Source organism: Phascolarctos cinereus, unplaced genomic scaffold (genome assembly GCF_003287225.1).
Source record: "Phascolarctos cinereus isolate Bilbo 61053 unplaced genomic scaffold, phaCin_HiC Scaffold_726;HRSCAF=1367, whole genome shotgun sequence".
Classification (NCBI taxonomy): domain Eukaryota; kingdom Metazoa; phylum Chordata; class Mammalia; order Diprotodontia; family Phascolarctidae; genus Phascolarctos; species Phascolarctos cinereus.
Window position 1 is genome coordinate 351,998,319 of NW_027556098.1, and position 21,899 is coordinate 352,020,217.

Below are 21,899 nucleotides of genomic sequence, written 5' to 3' on the forward strand. Positions count from 1 at the left end.
ATCAAGCATTTGTGAAATTGAGACACGGGTGGAAAGGGAAGATACGGATTCATTCTCCAGAACTCTAGATAATACATCAAGGGAAGGGTGGGTACATTGTATCTACAAGGATGTTAATTTGAGGTAAATAAAAGGCAATCCTATGCCACAACCACAACGGAGGGCCAGCAACCTTAAAGAATTGTTGAATTTATAGCTAGAAGGAACCTTAAGGACCCACATCTAATTATTTCATTTCAGAAACGGGGAAATTTTTAACTTGTTCTCCCAAGATGTGGCAATATTAGACTAGGTACTCCATTTTAGTTGAAAGAGCTCTCCTAATTTATGAATGGGCTAAGTTGTTGTTGGCAGTATACTATTCAGACTCATCCTTGGCATGAGAAAGTGAAATCAGGAAAAAGTGTAAAAGTGTGGTCTCTGCACTATTCAATCACAAGAGAAATCTCAGGGTCTAGAGGAATTCTAGAGAAGACCAACCTAAGTGGAGAGGAAGAAGCACAGGAAGATGGCCTTTACAGATTGAGCTTCTACAGTGTGAGGAAGGGAGGAAAAACAAAAATACAAGCTTTAAAGAAATAAAATCATGAAGAGCATGGAGGAGATAGAAAGTGGACTTGTTCTTTTTAATCAATTAATAAATATTTATTAAGTTTCCCCATCATGTGCCAGGTATAATGCTAAGCACTGGGGTTACGAAGAAAAAAGTAAAACTTTATTTGTCCCCAAAGAACTCACAGTCTAGTAAGGGGAGACAATGTGTATATTAGAAAAGGTCACTTTGGTAGCTGTGCAAAAGATAGATTGGAATCAGGAGAGACTTGAAGAGAATAAGAGGCTATTAGGATGTCCAGACAGGAGATGATCAGAATGTGAATTAGAGTGGCATCCATATGAGTGATGAGGGGAAGATGATTGCAAAGGATGCTACGGAGATCATAATGACAAGATTTGTCATCTGAAAGGCCATGTCGGGTGTCTGAGAGTAAGGAGTTAAGGATGATATATATCTTGGTTACAAACCTAGGTGACTTAAAAGATGGAGGTGTCCTAGACAGTAATAGAGACATTTAGAAGAAGAGTGAATTTGGAGAAGGGAGAGATAATGAGTTCTCTTTGGGGCATTTTAGATTCATGATGTCTGCTGGACATCCAGTTCAAAATGTCCATAGGGCATTAGTGATTTAGGACTGCACCTCAAAAGAGACTAAAGCTGCAAATTTAGACCTAGGAGTTATCATCACAGAAATTATCAAGAGAGAGACAGAGAGAAAGACAGAGACAGAAAGAAAGACAGAGAGAGACAAAGACTAAGTGAGAGAGTCAAGGATGAAACCTACAACTGGAAGGGGCTGATATAGATTATGGTCCCCCAAGGAAACTAAGAACAAGTAATCTGATAAATAACAAGAGAATCGAGAAAGAAAAGTATCACAAAAACCCAGAGAAGAGAGAGTGTCTAGGAGAAGGTGGTGGTCAACAGTGTAAAATTACCTAGAGAAGTTAATTTTTTCAAAAGACAGAGAAAAAACCATCAGATTTAGCAATTAAGAATTCATTAGATATTTTCAATAGCAGTTTCAGTTGAGTGAAGAAGTTGGAAGCCAGATTGTAAAAGGTTGAAAAGTGAGTGAGTGGGGAGGAGAGGAAATGGAAGCAATGAATATAGTCTAGTTTTTTTTCAGAGCCTGAGGACCAGTAGCAGGCCCTCTTGGAGCTGGAAGGAAATGGTTTGAAACCTAACTCACCCCATGGGGAATCCCCATGGGGAATTTATTTTACTGGTAGAGTTCATAAGCTGATAATATGAACCAACTCTAGAGAGTTCAGAGAAAATCTGGACATGTCACAGAGAATTTAGAAGTCAACACTGGAAGGACCACAATTAACCCAAGACAAAAGACTAATTGTAACAAGGAATTATTTAATAATTTTAAATAATTCATTATAATTTTTGCTATTCATGCAAATGTACATTAAATAAAATTATTACAAACAGATATTATAATTTTACTTTGAAATAAAAACTTTCATCTTATTATCTCTTATATGTGTAAATTCATTATGACATTTGATCCTGCTTGGTCTGGAAAAGATTAATGAGTTAGAAGTCATGAGAAAGCTGTGGTCAAATCCCACTATTGATCTTTGAAATTTACTAATTGTGTGACCAAAGGTAAGTCACTTAACCTGTCTGGGCCTCAGTTTCCTTATCGTAAAATGAGATTGTAGAGGGCTATTGTGAGAATCAAAAGAGAAAATATTTGGGAAGCATTTTGCAAACCTTAAAAGGTGGAGAAGTCATGAGATATAGTGGACAGAGAGCCAACCTTGAAGCCAGAGGATGTGGGCTGAAGCACTACCTCTGACTCATACTTCTTGTGTGAGCCCCAGGGCAAGTCACCTAACCTCTTAGAGCTCTGGGAAACTCCCAAGGACATGAATTGCAGAGAAAGTGGCAAATTGCATTGGCAAAGGTTCCCTATGCAAATGAAATCACAGGTTCAATCTCTAACCCTAAAATGCTACATAGCAACTGTCAATTATTACTATTGATTGGATCTTAAAGATTCTGTAATCCAACCCCTCATTTTAGAGATGATAGTAATAAGAGCTAGTATTTTACAAAGCACTTTAAAGTTTGAAACGTGCTTTACAAATATTACCTCATTTGAGCTTCACAATAACCCTGGGAGGTAGGTGCCATTATTATTCCCATTTTGTAGATGAAGAAACTGAGGCAGACAGAAGTTAAGCGACTTGTCCAGGGTGACACAGATAGTATCTAAAATTGTATTTAAACTCAGGTCTTCTTGCCCCCAAGTCCAGTAGCACTCTATTCATTGTGCCACCTAGCTGCCTTTAATGGGGAAACTGAAATGGAGAAACTGAGACCAAGGAAGAGGGAAAATGAATGTTAAATATAACAAAAAGAAGAGAAAAATGTTTTAAAAATTTGTTTTCTCCAACCTCAGCTAGATTATCATTATTGCATGGCAATTTTATTTATGACTACTCACATTGTCTGTGCCAAATCTGCTCTCTTTTCAAGACCCTAATTCCACTATGACTCCTCTCTTTCTCAACAGATGACCTTTGTCTTCTACTTTACCAAAAAGTTTAATGTCCTCAGTTGTCTCCTTTTCTCCATACCCTAAAACCTATGTCTTCACCTTGCTTTTCTTTCCTTGTTCCTATCACCAAAAATGAGATGTTCCATCTCCTTTTTAAAATTAACCCTTCCATTTGTACCTTTGATCCCATTCCCTCCTAAGTGCACTGGAACCTTGCCCACTGATAAACCTCCAGTGATTCATAGGAGTTTAAACTACAAGGCGTCTTAGCGCTCATTTTGTCCAATCCCCTAAATCAGTCAGTCAGTCAATAAACATTGATTAGCGCCTATGTGCCAGGAACTATGCTAAGTATTGAGAATACAAAGAAAGACAAAACAGTCCCTTCCCTCAAGAAGCTCACAATCTGATGGACAAAACGATACCCAGAAAGTATTGTTTTTAACTTTAACTTAGCTGAAAAAATGGGAGAGGGGAAAGGTAAGGGAGGGTAATTGACCCAGCATGATGAAGTCCTGCAGCCAGGTGGGAAATAATGAGGTGAATACCCTGAGTGCCCTCATTAAATGGTGGAGGATGTCTGTGATGGAGGTGACTCAGGGGCAGGAGGGACCAGGAAAGTGTTCAGGGTATCTAAGTTTCTGGAGACAATGAGAAAGTCCAGGAGAATAACCCTTCTGCAATCTCATTTTATAGATGAGAAAACTAAAACCCAAGAGATGAAATAATTTGATAAATGTTACTCAGATAAGGACTGGAGCTGGGATTTGAACTAAACTCTTGGGTTCTTTACCCTAACCCATGGTTACTCCATCAATTTTTTGTTCTATTTCATCTTTAATCTAGCTCTGTTAAATCCTTTCCTCATCATCTACAAATATGATCAGGACTCCTGTCCTTAAAACAAACCAAAACCAAACCAAACTTCTCCCCCTGCCGCTCCAATCACATCCTGTCATCCCTCAAAGCTGTGGCAGGTTCAAGATTGGGCCTTGAAGGAAGGGAGTTGTTGTTCAGTCATTTTTCAGTCATGTCAGACTCTTTATGACCTCATTTGGGGTTTTCTTGGCAAAGATACTGGACTGGTTTGTCATTTCCTTCTCTAGTGCTTTTTACAGATGAGGAAATGAGTCAAATAGGGCTAGGTGACTTGTCCAGGGTCACACAACTAGTGTATGAGGCAGCATTCGTCTTTCTGACTCCTGGTCTCTATCCTGTCTATCCACTGGGCCATCTAGCTGAAGGAAGAGAGGGACTTCAATAAATAAAGATAGTCTATCCCAAACATGAAGAACAGTTTAAGCAAAACTCAGTGATGGTAGAGGGAAGAACAATGTAAGGGATATTGTTGAAATATTCTCTCAGGGATGGTCTTACTGCACCATCTTACCCCACCCCTGCCCACTATTTGCTGAGACTGGCTCTACAGATGAGTTGATTGGCAAGACAAAGGAAGGATTGTAAGCAACACCAACCTCAGAATCATCTTTACACTAACCAGAGCTTCTAGAACTGCATCTTAAGTTGTCCAACTATCTTTAGAGGACATCTAAAGTTGCAAACATGGCTGATGTTCATGATACTGAGTTCTCTGTCTGTATACCCTCTTGTGGAATTCTATCCCTGATCATCTGAACAACTACTTTTTTCTTAGCCCCCTTTGGGCTGTTCAACTTGGACCAAATCATGTAGGGTACTAGAGCTGAGAAGCTCTGATCCTGATTATTCCACATTCACTGCTCCCTGGGGACCTATGCTTCCCTTCCCTGTCCCCAGTATAATTCTCTCTCATTCACAGGCTTCATACATTGCACTCCCCTCTCCTGTTTTCCAATGTATTGTCTTGTGTCCCTGCCCTTAACTGTGACTGCTCAGCCTCCTCTGCCGCCTCAATAATGGATGAAAATGTAGTGAGGACTTTCCTGATCTTCCATCCGTACCCCCCACACACACACACACATCCCTACATACAGACCCAGGAACAAATAAGGATTGAGGCTCTAGTGAGGTAACATCCTTTCACTGCCATCTCCAAGTGAATGGAAAAGGAGAGATGGAAAACAGATGTACTTCTACCTCCAAAACACAGAGAATCCTCAGGGACATTATTTCCAAAAAATAACAATTGATTAGTGGGGGGAAGGGAAGAAAGCTAGTTTTCCTGGAGGGTAAACAGAGAAAGAGGGGCATTTGGGGAGAACCTGAGGGAAAGAATGGAGGAAGGTTGGAAGTTCCCTCATGGAGTGGTAGCTACAGCATCCTTTTCCCATTCGTAAGCTTCCTAGGCCTGGGCACATATGTCTGAGAGTTACTTCACCTGTGCTGTTTTCTGTTTTCTTTCTCCAGCCTCTTCCCTGAGATTAAGTTCTAACTCTGATCCTAGATTTGGGAAGATGATGATGGGGGCTGGGGGTAGACAAATATATTCCTGCACAAGTATATGTGTGTTTAATTATGTATGAGCATACACCTTTAGGGATATCATTTCTGTATGTGGTATGCAGGTGTGCCCATGTGAGTGTGGATGCGGCTATGGCTGTCGCCTCTGGCCTTCTTTCCCCATGGGGACTGAGCTTTACATCAGTGCTTGCTGAGTTAAATATTTCCCAGAGACACACAGGAGCCTGTGGCCCTAGAGACCTATCCTGGGGGGAGGAGGTCTTTGAGAATACTATATCAGTTTGTTGCCCCCAGTTTCCCAGCCAAGGCTCCCTCAGCAGGCAGCCACTTTAGGCCCTGACTTGTCCATCTATCAATCTGCTCTTCTGAAGGGGGTGAGTGTCTATGTATCTGTCAGCATCATAGTAGGAGTGACAGTGTGTCGTAAGACTGTGTGCTTATATATATGTTTGTGTGTCCAAAAGGTTTATATATGTGTATTACATGCATGTCTCTTTGTAAGCACATGTGAGTTGGAGAAAGTGACTGTGTGCCCCTCTGTGAGGAACAGGCCATATTAATGTCATTTATTAGAAGGATATGGGTCAATGGGCATCTCCTCAACTTTCCAGTATGGAAACATAGCGTTTTTGAGATTCAACCAGGGGCATGGTGCAAAGAGTGGAGGCAATTGTAGAGTAATGGAAAAATCTCTGCCCTAGGAATTCAGAACAGGGTTGTATAATCTTGTAAATGTGGAGCTAAAAGGAGCTATTGGTAGCATCTAGTCTGACCTAGTCATAACTCTTTAGTCCTGACTCTGTCACTGATTTCACACACACACACACACACACACACACACACACACACACACAGTCTACTAGTAGGAAGAAAAGAGAGATCAATGGACAGGGGAGAGTATTTATTGGGCTGGGGTTAGCTGAGGTGCTTGTAGTCACTGACAAGCTTATCAGTTCTTGAAAAGAGGAACAGACCTGAAGCTGGAAGGGAACTTGGAGGGGATCTAATTCAGTCTCTTATTTTATAATTAAGGAAACTGAGGCCTATAAAAGTTAAATACTTTGTCTAAGTTCACTTAGTAAATCACAAAGACAGAATTTGATTCTAAGACTTTGGGATTCAAATCCAACACAGAACTGTTTGCAGTATAACATAATATGTTTCTAAAGTTAGCACATTTATTTTGGGAACTCTAGACTTAGTGCAATTCACTCCTGTTCCTTTCCTTAACAAACTTATTCTACTTTCTCTAGAAAAGCAGATTCTCTTTAAACAGTGAACCTTCCCTATCATGAACTTACATAGATCAGGTACTGAGAGGTTCCTAGCCAAGCCAGTGGGGCAAGTGCTGGACAGTAACAGCATCCTATAGGGATGGCCAATAGAGATAAGGATGGTGGCAGATTGCAGGGACATAGAATAGAGAGGGAGCCAAAGATGATGCTCTTCAGAGAGAGAGAGAGAGAGAGAGAGAAGAGGAGAGAGAGAGAGAGAGAGAGAGAGAGAGAGAGAGTGTGTGTGTGTGTGTGCATGTACGCATTTGAATGTTATACATATTTACATGTATGTGTGTTGGAGTATATTTGTGATTACATAAAACACGGCTTTCTAATCAGAAGGCTCACAATCTGTTTTAACTGTGTCTGCAGCTTTCTCCTGGGCAGCCCAGGACTGCCTCCACTCCATAGTACCCTTAGATCCAAAGCCTCTTGCATGTATCCTATAATATAAGTTCCTCACTTTGCCAATTCCAATGCAACTCATACTGACATATTATTTCACCAAAGGGTCCAGGAAACTTATTGCACAAACAGTACTAAAGGTTCGACGTCTTGCAGTGCTTTCCTCTTACCATTCCTACTTCCTTCTCATTTGTATCGCCAGTCCAAAACTGAGCTATTCTCCTCTGTTCTTTTGGGCACGAAAGATAAAGCCAAGATCCTTTTCTCTGGGGCCTCAGAGCCATCTCTTCATGCTAGAAACATTTCCCTTTCCCTTGGGCACTCAGTCTTCAAGTCAGCTTACCTGAGCAGCAGTTACCTTTAAAGGTGCCTCTCTACTTCTGCACAGAGATCTACAGCCTGTACTTATCATCATATTTCCTTTTTCTTTCTGAACCCATCTACAGCCCCAAGGTTGTTCACAATGTCACTGATCTCCTCCAACAAGCCTTAGCATCACCATGGGGCATCAGTCAAGCTCACCTAAATACCAGTAATGTCTCCTGGTCTTCTCAGACAAACATTAACATAGCTAAAATGAATTACATTTGGGCTACTTAGGACTTGGCCAGACTGGGGTTTATTTTCAAAGCCTGACATAGTAAGAAAAATGAAAGAAAAAAATCTGGCATAGTAAAACTCAGAGAAAACAAACCTCAATCCTACATCTGGTTCTGGCCCTGACTTATGGTGTAACCTTGGGTAACTTACTTGCTCTCTGTGGGCCTTGTTCCCTATTTATAAAATAGGGGAGTTGGGTACAATTATTTCTAAAGGCCTTTCCAACTCTTAACATTTCACATGCTATGTTAAGGCCCTTCTGGCTCTGGTATTCCATATTTTGGGTTGAACAATTATTTCCAGCTTAAATATTCTATGGTTGTATGATTCAGGGACAATGAGAACGTTTGTCATAAAATAAAATAAAACTGCTGAAGCTCTTCCAAGGGGAGAGGCAGCATGGCGTAATCAACAGAGGGCCCATCCTGGAGTCTGGAAGTCATAGTCCCATCTCTGACACCCATTTCCTGTGTGACTCTAGGCACGTGATTTCTCCTCTCTGTGCTGCCAGGCAACTCTCTAGACTGAAAAGTCCCAGGACAGTTGTGGATCTGTATTAATAGAAAGACTTTTGAAAGCAGGAACTGTCTTTTGCCTTTCTTTGTTATTCCCAGTGTTTAGCACAGTGCCTGGCATGTAGTAGGTGATTAATAAATGCTTTTTCCCTGGTTGTCCTGATGAAATCCAAGGCCTAGGACAAAAACAAATAAATAAAATTCTCCCCAGTCACTGAGAATAACAACAACCAATAATAACAATGATAAATGATAATAGCTGCTGACATTTATGCAGTGTTTTAAAGTTTGCAAAGTGATTTATGTATGTTATTTCATTTCAATCATTTCAATTTCACAATAACCCTGTGATGTATGTATTATACATATTATTAATCTCATTTTTACAAATCAAGAAACCATAGCTTAGTAAGGTTAAGTGATTTACCTTTGGTCACATGTAGACTAGTGAGTCTCAAAGGCAGGATTTGAACCTAGGTCTTTCTGACTCCAGGATTCCTTCCACTGTGCGATCATGTAGTATGGAGTGATATGTGACTGAATTGACAATGGTCCTTATTAGAAGCTAAGCTTGGGGTGTTCTTTCCAATGACAGGCAGTGTTAACCCATGGGAGTCCTGGCTAATGTCACCCTTTCTCCTTCACCTTTTTTCCTGACTGGCATCCCTGGTCTAGAAGCACAGCATGGCTGGCTCTCCATCCCCTTCTTTGCCATGTACATGGTGGCAATCATGGGCAACACCCTGATCCTGGCAGTAGTGCGAGTGGATTCCTCTCTACATGAACCCATGTACCTATTCCTGTCCATGCTGGCCATCACTGAAGTGGGTGTTTCTGTCTCCACATTGCCCACTGTAATGGGCATCCTCTGGTTTAATGCCCGTGAGATAAGCTTGGGAGGCTGCCTGGCTCAGATGTTCTTTATCCACACTTTCTCCTGCATGGAGTCTGGTGTCCTGCTAGCTATGAGTTATGATCGCTTTGTGGCCATCTACAACCCACTGCGTTATACAGCCATTCTGACCCTTCCCCGAATCGTCAGCATGGGTTTGGGCATCACACTGCAGAGTGTGGCATTCATGGCCCCACTGCCATTCCTACTGCAAGGCCTGCCCTTCTGCCATGCCAATGTCCTCTCCCATTCCTACTGCCTCCATTCAGACCTGATCCAGCTACCCTGTGCTGACACCACCATGAACAGCATCCTGGGCTTGTCCATCGTCCTGGCTTCCTTTGGACTGGACTCATTGCTCATAGTGTTCTCCTATGCCTTAATCCTTCGCACCGTACTGGGCATGGCCTCAAAGGAGGGGAGACTGAAGGCTCTCAACACCTGTGCCTCACACATCTGTGCTGTACTCCTATACTATGTGCCTATGATAGGAGTGTCTGTGATGCACAGAGCTGCCAAGCATGCCTCGCCCATCACCCACACTCTCTTGTCCAGTGCCTACCTCTTTGTGCCCCCTGTGCTAAATCCCATCATCTATAGTGTCAAGACCAAACCCATCCGCAAGGGAATACTTTCCCTCATCTCCCACAAGAGGGTCCTGCCCTGAGGACTTTTCTTGGCTAGAAGCAGAGACATTCAATCAATCAGGTGGCATGGGTATAGCTCTTTGCTAGGCCCTAAAGGGAGAAAACAGGAAAAAACTGTGCTACTACTACAAATGTATCATTTGATTATAAGCTGTTTTGTACAAGTGGCTACTTGTTTCATGGGCTAGTCTTGATTCTTCAATCAGACTGGGAGCTCCCTAAATGTAAGGGGGCAAAGTAGAGGGGCAGAGTCCATATTTCTGTCTCCATCCTTCCCAGCACAGGTGTTTTTACACCTGTAAAGCCTTCTTAATTCGTTGAAATGCAAGGGTCCCGGAGCACAGCATCAGGAACATTTTGGACACGTTTACTTGAAGGTAGTAGAGTTATTCTATCAGATGATTTTAGCAATTACCCAAATGGGGTATAATATTTTTACGTCATCATGCCTGTTTTTGTTATGTTATTAATTCAACCTGTGGACAAGGGAGTTGCTCAGAATATAAAATGTTACAGAAATTTCAAGAATGTTGATTTATTACATAAGCAAGCACTATACAGAACTTATAGTCTTATAAAAGAATTTTTTTTATGTTGCTTGTGCCTAAAGCTGTTAAAAAGTGAAATATTAAAGAGCTTGGAGAAAAAAAAAAGAAACGTAAGAGTCCCATTTGTTTGGAATTAAGTTGGGGGGGAAGGGGAGGAAGGAAAAAAGGTGCTTTCAAAAATTGTGGTTTTCAACCTAAATGGGTTCTAGAGGCCTGTGAATTGGAGTGAGGGGAGGAATCAGGTGATCTAAACTCTGTCTTCAGAAATGAAGATGAGGATACTGAAGAGTCTGACTCTTGGGATTTCCTGGGCCTGAGAGTCTCTCCTTGTAGGAAGTGGGGGAAGGAAGAAGGACCCCTGTGTAGGATTTATGTTTATTTTTACTTTTTGTTATTTTTCACTTGGCAAACTCCAGCAAACAGGACCATTTCCCTCTGCAGAGAAGATCAGAAAAAGAGGATGGCATATGAAACCAGGAATCTCTCCTCTATTGGCTTTAAAAGACAGGGGAAGATAAAGCAAAGATAAGAATGGAAGAAATCTCCCCGTTACACCCTGACTCCAATTCATAGCTTTGTGTATCTTCCCTTTGTGTGTTTAATTTATATTTACCTTTTATTTAGGAAAGACTTTTTTAAAACCTTATCCCTTTCTGTTAGATCAGAGCGGGGCTGAAGGATTTAGAGTCCTACTAGTCATCAGAGGGGCCCTACTAGAGTCCAAAGTGCATTTTTGGGGTCCCTGACCCCTAGAACTTGGATTTTAAGGCCTTAACAAGTAAATATTAAGCCACAGATAGGGCAAGTCTGTTTAACTCGTTGCTTTTAGGAACAAATAAAAACCCTGAATTTAATCTGTGAGTAGGATGCTGGTTCTGGGGTCAGGAAGTTATTGTTGTTCAGTCATTTCAACTTTTTCTGATTCTTTGTGACCCCATTTGGGGTTTCCTTGGCAAAAATAATAGAGCGGTTTGCCATATCCTTCTCTGGCTCATTTTAGAGATGAAGAAACTGAGGCATACAGGGTTAAGTGACTTGTCCAGGTCACACAGCTGTTAAGTATCTGAAGCTGGATTGAAGATGTCTTCCAGGAATCAGGAAGACCTGAGTTCAAATTTGACCTCATGCGCTCATTAGCTGTGTAACCTGGGAGATCACTTCACCTCTGTCTCCCTCAGTTTAAATGACATCGTTCCTTTCCATTAATAGTTCATGATCTAAATGTTTGTGGAGGAATGCACTTTCAAATGGGTCTGTTTTGAGGTTTGTTTAGAAAAATTTGTTGTTTTGAAACAAAATACAGGAATGCTTTTTTTTTACATAAAAAAAAGAAAGTGCTGCGAGAGTTTTCATTTCCAGTAGAGGATGAATTCTGATCTGTAACAGAGAGAAAAAGCACATGTCACAGACAGGAGAGGGCCCTGGAGATGAGAAACTACAAGGATAGCATTATTTTCCCTGCTTAATTACCTCTCTCATCACCTCCATCACTTCCCCCCATCACCTCCATAACAAAATAAATGAGAATAAAAATCCCAAAGCTTAGTTTTTGATTGTTGACTTCAAAAAAGGACAAGACAGTGTCTATAGAATAGGAAATGTTCTAAATGATGGTTGAATTTAAATAGAATTAAATGCTAAAATAGGAAACTTGACTGGTCTGTCACCTAGACCTGTTATTTTAGAGGATGATTCAACCAGCTAGAAGGTCCCCAGGGAGCCCAGAACTACGGCTGCTGTAGCCTGGGGAAAGCTCCCAATCCAGGGATCTTTTTACTGGTTGATGCAACAGCTGTTTCCTGCCAGAGTCACTGGTGTGAATGGATGGGTATGGAGGACACACAACTATGTTTTGTTTTGTTTTTTATGTTTCCCTCCCCAGCTACTAGTACAGTGCTTTGCATATAGAAGAAGCATATTAAATGTTTGGTTAAATGTTTGTTTTTAAGTTTAAAAAAAATCAAACACATTTTGAGGCACTGATAGATAATGGCTCGTGTGAAACATTAAGTCCCTTCACAGAAGCACAATGTTCAGAATGAGATCCCTTGTTCTCAAAGGCCACAGACTCTTCAGTTCGGATGAAACTTCAGAAGTTATTGGGTTGAACTCACACCTAAGTAGGAATGTCCTCTGCAGCAGGTATTCTTCTCCTTTTGGCAGTTTTGTGAAGCCTATGGATCCTTTCTCAGACCACACACACACACACATATGATATATGTATGCATGATATATATATAAATTTTGTGTATATATATATATATATTTGTATATATATATATATATATATATATATATATATATATATATATATATATATATATATATATATATATATCCATAAAATAAAATACACAGGAATAAAAAGGAAACCCATTTTTATTGAGATGTTATCATTTTCTTTTAAAAGCAACTTCACAGATCTCGGCTTTAGAATCCCTCTTCTACAATATATATCTACCTTCTTCCAAATGGTTCTTAAATCTTTCTTTATTTAGGGTCACCTGAAAGGGTGAATCATTCAACAGCTCAGTGGCACCATTAAGTGGAGCTCCTGTGATTTTCACCCTTCGCTGGCCATCATTCCCCTGTATGTGTCATCCACACCTAACAGGAAGTAAGCTCCTAAGATCAGTTATTGTCTTTCTTTTATATTTCTATCCCTAGCCCATAGTATGCTGTGTGCCTGGAGCATAGTAAGTACCCAATAAATATTTTTTTAAAAAATCTGCTCATTTGGGCAGCTAGGTGGTGCAGTGGATAGAGCTCTGGCCTTGGAGTCAGGAGGACCTGAATTCAAATGTGGCCTCAGACACATGATACTCACTAGCTGTGTGACCCTGGGCAAGTAACTTAACCCTGATTGCCTCAATAAAAAAAAAGAGAAAAAAATGTGATCATTCATTCACTCTATGCCCTTCAGTGAAAGGAAACCCTCATCATTCAACATCTTCACTTCTGTGCCTGTGTAACATTAGGAAGTTTCTCTTTACACTGAGTTGTAATCTTCCTTTCTGTACCTTCCCCTCATTGCTATTTCCGGGGTTTCACAAGACAAATTTACTATCTCTTCCACATGATACTCAATTTCTTGAAGACAGAAATGCTGATCCCTCTGAGTCCAGGACCTTCACCATCACAGGTACCCTCCTAGACAATTGTGCCAAGTTTATCTTTGTCCTTCCTTAAATGTAGTAGCCAGGCCCAAGCATGCTATTGCAAATGTCTTCTGACCAAGGCAGAGTACAGCTGGACTGTGTGACTTCCTTACTTCTGGATGTAATATTTTTCTTCATGAGTCTTCATTCCTCTCCAGGCTGCACTCCTGACTAATAATAATAACTTACCAATACAATGATCCAAGGCAATACCAAAGGACTAGTGATGAAGCATACTATCAGACTCCAGAGAAAGTACTGATATTGTTTTTATTTAATTTTTAAAAATATTATTTATTTTTAGTTTTCAACATTTACTTCCACAAGTTTTGAGTTCCAAATTTCTCACCCCTCCCCCCACCCCAAGATGGCATGCATTCTGAATACCCCTTCCCCTAGTCTGCCCTCTCTTCTATCTCTTCCCTGCCCCCTTCTCTTATCCCTTTCCCCTTCTATTTTCCTGTAGGGTAGGATAGACTTCTGTACCCCATTTCCTGTATTTCTTATTTCCCAGTTGCATGTGAAAACATTTTTTTAAACATGTGTTTTTAAAACTTTTGGTTCCAAATTTTCTCCCTTCCTCCCTCCCCACCCACCCTCATTGAAAAGGCAAACAACTTAATATAGGTTACACATATGCAGTTATGCAAAACACTTCCACAGTAGACATGTTGTGAAAAACTAACTCTATTTCCCTTAATCCTATCCTGCCCCCCCATTTACTCTATTCTTTCTTTTGACCCTGTCTCTTCTCAGAAGTATTTGCTTTTGATTACCCCCTTTCCCAATCTGCCCTCCTCTCTGTCATCCCTCTGCTCTCTTGTCCCATTCTCCCCCTATTTTCCGGTAGGGTAAGACAGATTTCCATACCCAATTGAATGTGTATGTTATTCCCTCCTTAAGCCAAATCTGATGAGAATAAGATTCACTCATTCCCTCTCACCTTACCCCGTTTCCTCTCCACTTTAAGAGCCTTTTCTTTTCTGTTTTTTTTTTTGTGAGATAATTTATCCTGTTCTACCTCTTCCTTTCTTCTTCTCCTAGTATAATCCTCTCTCATCCCTTAATTTTATTCTCCAGATATGACCCTTAAACTTCAGCTCACCTTGTGCCCTCTATCTATCTATCTATCTATCTATCTATCTATCTATCTATCTACATACATACATACATATAATTTTTTCCCCTCCCACTACCCTAATACTGACAAAGGTCTCATGAGTTATAAATATCATCTTTCCATGCAGGAATGTAAACAAGAGCTGATATTGTTTGAATACAGACTGAAGCATGCTATTTTTCACTTTCTTTCTTTTATTTGAGTCTTTGTATATAAAATGACTAATATTGAAATGTTTTACATGATTGCATATGTGTAACCTATATTTGATTGCTTACTGTATCAGGGAAGGGGGAAGAGAGGGAGGGAGGAAGAGAATTTGGGACTTGAAACTTCAAAGAAGATATTTAAAAATTGTTTTAACATGTAATTAAGGGAAAAAATAAAATATATATTAAAATAAAAATAGCTCACATTTATATAGCAGTTCAAGGCTTGCAGAGCTTTTCATCTCACTTTGTCCTTACACTAACACTAGGAGGGAGGCGCTATTATCATCTGTTTTATAGATAAGGAAACTGAGGCAAACAGAGGTTAAGTGACTTGTCCAGGGTCACAATGCTAATATCTGAGGCAGGATTTAAGCTAACTCTAGGTCCAGTGCCCTATCCATGGGACCAGCTCGCTGTCATACTTTCTCTGCCATGCCACAGCTACCTCCTCTCCCTAGAAACTCATTCTACCCTATGGACTCTTCCTTTCCAAGACAAGTTGTATTGGCTGATTCACTGGCTGATTCTTCCATTTTAAGGAAAGTGCTCAGGTAATTCATTTCTTCATTCCTTTCAGGGCCTCCTTCTCAATTCTTTGGACTTTCTTCATCATACCACTGAACAGGATGGCTTCCTTCTCACAACTCCCTGTGCCCCCGTTTCAGCTCTCTTTTATGTGTAGTATTACCCCTTTAGAACTAGTAAGCTTCTTTAGGGAAGAGATTATCTTTATTTCTGCTTGTATGTGTGTATTCCAGGGGCTGCCAGGTGCTGCCATAGTGCACAGGTCTCAGGCCTGGAGTCAAGAAGACTCTTCTTCCTGAGTTCAAATCCACTCTCAGACACTTTCTGCCTGTGTGACCCTGGGCAAGTCACTTAACCCTGTTTGCTTCAGTTTCCTCGTCTATAAAATGAGCTGGAGAAGGACATTCCAGTATCTTTGCCAAGAAAATTCCAAATGGGGTCATGAAGAGTCAGACATGATTGAAAACAACTGAAAAATATATGTATTCCCAGCACTTAGTACAGTGCCTAGCACATAGGAAGTCCTTAATAAATGCTTGTTAAAAAAATAAATACATGCTTGTTAAGTGACTGATTTTTTTTTAACTGTCACATGTTGACACATACTGACCTTGCATTTCACCAAAAGGCTTTGGCTTTTGTTTTTGTTTTGTCCAGTCTTTGTAATTTTTAGCAATGTTGTTTGTTTTGCAAAACTATAACTAGGGTGGAACAACAAGAGCACTGTCTCAGGATGATGAATTTATAGGGTACTGATCATACATCTTCTACTAGGAAGAAACAACTGTACTTAGAACCTAATTAGCAAGAACATTTAATTCAAATAAGAAATTATCTTGTTGCACATCCTTCTTCCTCCCAATATCCCTATCCCTATTACCTAGGCCCTAGGTGACTTCCTCTCCATATCCATCCCCACCCCCAGTATATACTTTCAGGGTTTCTAATACACCCCCTCCAACTGAACTGTAATAGTTCCATCCTTCCTCCCCTTCAAACCTCCTTCTACCTTCCCAATCTCTTAGGTATTAACAGATTTTACTTGAAGTGTTTAATAAATATATGTGGATTCACTGACTGACTCTAGTCCACAATGGTCACAGAAGGAAAGGGACTTCCTCTAGGGTGAGAGGGAAAAATAGGGCCCTCATTCATCTCTAAGGATTGTAAAGGCTGATTTCTTCTGTTTCCTGAACCAACATCTCCCGACATTGGCAAAAGTTCTTGAACATGGTCTGGGAAGTACACTGTCATTTTTCACTAAGTCCCTGGCTCACTTACTGTGAGTTTAAGGGGTGAGAGATCCAGGGAACATGATAGATCTCCAGAAGTTGGTCTAAAAGGAATGTTTAGATTCACATACATTAAATGTGCCTGTTAATAGGTCAAAAGAGTGAGATTGACTGACTGCCACCATCTCTTCCCTCAGGCTGATTTCTGGTGATTTCTTCCTTCTCTAAGGCCCTCCCATTCCCTAATTTTGCTGTTCCCTTACAAGAGGGAAGATTCTATGGAAGACAGAGATGAAGAAAGGGGAAAGAGCCCTGAAAAGTGCAAAGAAAAGAGGATGAGCTAGAGATGCCTCTCTTCTGGCATTCACAACTGACACCTACCTGAAGTTGTCAATGGATTCCGTATGAAAGGCTCTGAATAATAAGGGGAAATTTGTGGCAGGAAAATAGAGCCATCTAGTTTGAACTTTCTCAGACAGTGTTTTCTTAGAGGGTTGGGCTGTTCAAAGTAGCCAGGCATTCAGACCCCACCTTTATAAATTATAATAAGACAGAAAAAAAAGATTATGATATAAATATTTAATTAGAACGCTTTAAAACAAATGATCTATTTCATATACTAATCAATGATCAGTCAATAAGCTTTTAAAAAATATCTACCATGTGCCAGGTACTGTGTTAAATCTTCAGAATACAAAGATAAAAATTAAGTAGTCTCTTGCCCTTAAGGAGCTTAAATTTTATCAAAGGGAAAAACAAAACAAAACATGCATACACATAAATATTTACAAATCATCAGGATTTGCACTGGACCTATGCTTTCGCTGACACAGGGAAATTGTGGATGAGGCATCTCCCTTTACCAAGGTGGGTCACAGAATCATAGAATTTGGGAATTAGAAGGAATTTCAGTGTCCAGCAAGTAAAAGCCATACCAAAAAAAAGAAAAAATCTTCATACCAGTCAAATAATTGTGTAGCCTTTGTGAACATCTTCTCTGAGATTTCTAGTCTTACAGAGGTATCTAGAGCACTGAGACTTGCCCAGAGGTTATAAAACTGGTATATGCCACAGGGAAGATACAGGTTTTCTGTGCTCCAAGGCCTCTTTTCTATCCACTGTACTATAGGGCCTCTCATAAACAAATATATGCCAAGAAATACAAATAAATTTATGATGGATTTGGACTGTACTTTCCCCCCTGTATAAACTTTATAGCACACTGGAATGTTAATGCTCTTTTTATAAGACTGGTCTATAGTTCTTATAGCTTTGTTTTTATGATAATAGCCGGTCACATCCAAAATTTATTTGAATCCAGTCTTTGATTATTTCTCCATCTTCACAGTGTTTCTGTGGGACAGTGTGATTCACCAACAATTCACTTTATGGCACCGTTTTCAGGTTATCATTCATTTCAAAAGCAGATCTTACTTAAGAAAGTAGTAACTGTAGGAAAAAATATATATAAATGACTGGAATTGTATTCTGTAACTTGTGACTTGGTGAGCTGCACTACAGAAGCTTGTCCAAACAGATTAGATCACAGATCCATCTTCTAGGTTCCTTTGTCCTTCTAATGGCACCCTATCTAAATGGTAGGTCTATAAAATAGGAGATAGGCATCCTATGCTTCTTTACCAAACCTAGAACCACAGCATATAGAGTAGGGAGCTGGTGTTTCATCCCAGCTCCCTCTGAACAGAGCTTGTTGCTGAGAAAATCCTGATGAGCCGCCAGTGGATCTCTTTGGTCTTGATGGAGTAGATGACAGGATTGAGCATGGGAGGGACAAAGAGGTAGATGAAAGACATGACTGTGTTTAGAAACGGAGGGGCATGCTTCCCAAAGCGATGGGCCATGGACACAACCACCATAGGCACATAAAAGATGAGAACAGCACAAATATGGGAAACACATGTGTTGAGTGTCTTAAGTCGCTCTTCCTGAGAGGCGATTGCCAATACGGAGTAGAGGATGAGTATGTAGGAGAGGAGGATGAGGGCAGAGTCCAGGCCAAAAGCAGAAACTGCAATACAGAGGCCGTAGATGCTGTTTGGAGTGCTGTCCCCACAGGGTAGATGGATAAGATCTGGGTGCAGGCAGTAAGCATGGGACAGAGTATTGTCTTTGCAGAAGGGCAGACGCTTCAGGAGGAAGGGAAGTGGGAAAACCATGAAGAAGCTTCGGAGTACAATTGCCAAATTCATCTGGGTAACACGAGCATCAGTGAGGATGGTAGAGTACCGTAGTGGGTTACAGATGGCTATGTAGCGGTCAAAACTCATTGCCAGAAGGATTCCTGACTCTGTCCAAGAGAAGAAATGGATAAAGAACATCTGGGCCATACAGGCCTCAAAGGCAATCTCTCTGGCATGGAAGCAGAAGGTAGCCATCACAGTGGGCAGTGTGGACAATGACACACCCAGGTCATTGACTGACAACACAGCAAGGAAGTAGTACATAGGCTGGTGAAGACTTTCCTCCTCTTTAACAATGAAGAGGATAAGGCAATTACCGACAATAGAGACAGAATAGAGGGCACCAAACAGCAGGAATATCCACTGCTGGGAGGCCTCAAGTCCTGTGAAGCCAGTTAGGATGAAAGGGGGTAAACCAGAGTCATTGGTGAGGAAACCTTCCATGTTGGGACTTTTGATCAGACTATACAGCTATATTTCAAAGAAAGGAAAGGAAAGGACATGTCATTGTCAAGTACCTCAATGTAACTATTAAGGTCATACACCAAAGTTTATTTTCCCCTACTCCCCAATATATACATTATGTTCCATTTATGTGGGTCAATCATGGCTTCTTATCTTTAATCCCTTTCATTTATATTACATGTCTAGAATATCTACCCTTCCCTCCTACCCCATATAAAGTTTCCTTTTAGACCTCATTCAAAGTTCATTTCTTCTAAGAAGCCATCCTCTGACAACTCTAACACAAGAGGACCTCCTCTCTGTCTATTCTCAGGATTAATAGTAATAATACTATTTATCATCATTGCTCTTCTTTTTAGAATATACATGTACAGGGGTGTGTGTGTGTGTGTGTGTGTGTGTGTGTGTGTGTGTGTATATATATATATATATATATATATATATATATATATATGTATATGTATGTATGAGTGCATATAGGTGTACATACATAAGTGTGTGTCTAGAAAGAGCCAGTAATTCATGGGTGCCCCTTGCTCAAGAGTACAGACAGCTATAACAAGCATACCCTCTGATGTTCATACAAAAACTCATCAAATGTCAGTAATAAAACTAGGAGAAATAGAGATGTTAATGTAAGATGTTGAATTTTTACTTGATAGGTAAAACTGAGGCTATCTGAGATGGTATTCACGACAATAAAATGGCCATACTTTATCAAGACTTAAAAAGCACTTTGCTTAAAGCTATTTTTTTTGTACCCTGGTTTTCTCATTCCCTCTCCCCCATTTTCTAGTTCCTATTCAAATTACTGAGACCTACTTTCACATCATTCAGATAGATAGATATAGCCACATATATGCATATGTGTACGTGTGTGTGTGTGTGTGTGTATGTGTGTATATTCTTATGCTTAACTTTATCCTTTCCCTTGTCCTTATCCTTTCTAGTGGCCAGCAATCAAAGCTGTTAGAAGAAGAGGAGAATCTCCGTCATGCTACATCAATCTGCTTATAGCCCCTGGCTAAGATGGAATCCTATGTACCTTTAAACATAAATGCTTCAAAACAAACTAAGGCATGATCATATTCATTTGTTTGTTTTCTAAATAGTGGAAAATGCTTTGGAAAAGTAACCCATGAAAAATAAGGTATGAAAACTTAAATATACATTTGCTTGGAAGCATCTATATTTGATTAAGAGTAATTTAACAGAAAATGGAGGTACAGTAGGATGGGAGAGCAAAAAAAGCTGCCCACATATATATTGTAAATATATCTGCCATATCAATGTATGTAGGTATTTTATATATATATATATATATATAATATATATATATATATATATATATATATGTGTATATATATACATACATATATATGTGTATATATATATGTATATGCATGTGTATGTGTGTGTGTAGAAAAGTCAGTAATTCACAAATATCTCCTGGGAATATCTAATAATAGGTGTAGTAATATGAAATATGTCCTCTGAGGTTCATACAAAAATTCAGAAAATGTCAATAATAAAACAAGGTAAATACAGATGCTAATGTAAAATGTGGATTTTTAACTTGATGGGAATAGTATTTGTGACTGCAAAATGACTATATTAAAGAAACAGATTAAATTAGTTTGACTCCAATTTCTAGCAATATCCTTGAATGTATTATTAAAGAGAAGGTTAGTGAACAGAGAAAAAAGGAAGTGATGATTACAGAGAGCCAGTAGAACTTCAGAATGAACAGATCTTGTCAGACTACCTTCATTTTGTTTGATGGCAGAGTTACTAGGCTGGTGGCTAGAGAGAATGATAGGGAAATAATATGCCTAGATTTTAAAGATCATTTTACAAAGTTTCTCATGCTTTTCTGGGATCAGAATGGGACAAATTTTAAAATACGAAATTAATAGAGTTAAAGTAAATGTTTATGCTCGAGTTAAAAAATAACTTCATAATCTTGGTTAGGCAACAACCACCTAAGGATTAGTGTATTTCAAGTTGAATATGAATCGATATTGTGACATAACCTGCCAAAAGAGCCGGTGTGATTTTAGGCTCTATTAAGAAAGACAGTGTGTAAAACAAGGGAGTGATAGTTCCCTGTTCTTATCACCATCTCTGGTAATTATAAAGATGCAGAATAACTTAGTGAAAGGAGCTTGTTCTATTTCATCCCAAAGGATGTAAGTGAGAGCAATGATAGGAGTGAAGGGGAGGGGGAAGTTGCAGCTAAATAGATATAAATTTAATTCAAGAAAAGACTTTTTGGCAATGAAAGCTGTCCAGAATGGAATAGCCTACTTTAAAAAGTAATAAGTAGCAACTTCTTTATTCTGACCTATGAATAAAATGGTGCAAGGAACTCCCACTTCCAAGTCAGACCAGTTGCTGTTGTAAAGTTCAGAATCCTAGTGAGTTGTCTTGGAGCACTGAGAGGTTAAAAGACTTGCCCAGGTTCCATTAGCCAAAATATGTCAGAGAGATTTATTAAATGCCTGCTATGGGCCAGGTACCTCAAGGGGCACAAAGAATACAAATACAGTGATTGACAATTTCTACCTGCAAGAAGTTTCTCTTCTAATAAGGAGACAACAAAGACATACAGGATAACTTAGAAGTCTT

At 39.8% G+C, this 21,899-nt stretch overlaps 2 protein-coding genes across 2 annotated transcripts; one reads left to right on the forward strand and one right to left on the reverse strand.

Annotated features, from left to right (window-relative positions):
- The first annotated feature begins 8,879 nt into the window (after positions 1 to 8,879).
- On the forward strand, positions 8,880 to 9,830 carry LOC110195053 (olfactory receptor 51I2-like). The gene has a single exon (XM_020967710.1). It carries the CDS (start codon positions 8,880 to 8,882, stop codon positions 9,828 to 9,830), a length of 951 nt encoding a protein of 316 aa, XP_020823369.1.
- An 8,457-nt stretch (positions 9,831 to 18,287) lies between these two features.
- Positions 18,288 to 19,250, reverse strand: LOC110195221 (olfactory receptor 51I2-like). The gene has a single exon (XM_020967853.1). The coding sequence runs from the start codon at positions 19,248 to 19,250 to the stop codon at positions 18,288 to 18,290; it is 963 nt and encodes a 320-aa protein (XP_020823512.1).
- Positions 19,251 to 21,899: the final 2,649 nt, after the last annotated feature.

What these genes read in the sequence shown, in the direction of transcription:
- LOC110195053 (XM_020967710.1), top strand. Translation starts at nt 8,880, where the DNA reads ATGGGAGTCCTGGCTAATGTCACCCTTTCTCCTTCACCTTTTTTCCTG.
- LOC110195221 (XM_020967853.1), bottom strand. Translation starts at nt 19,250, where the DNA reads ATGGAAGGTTTCCTCACCAATGACTCTGGTTTACCCCCTTTCATCCTA.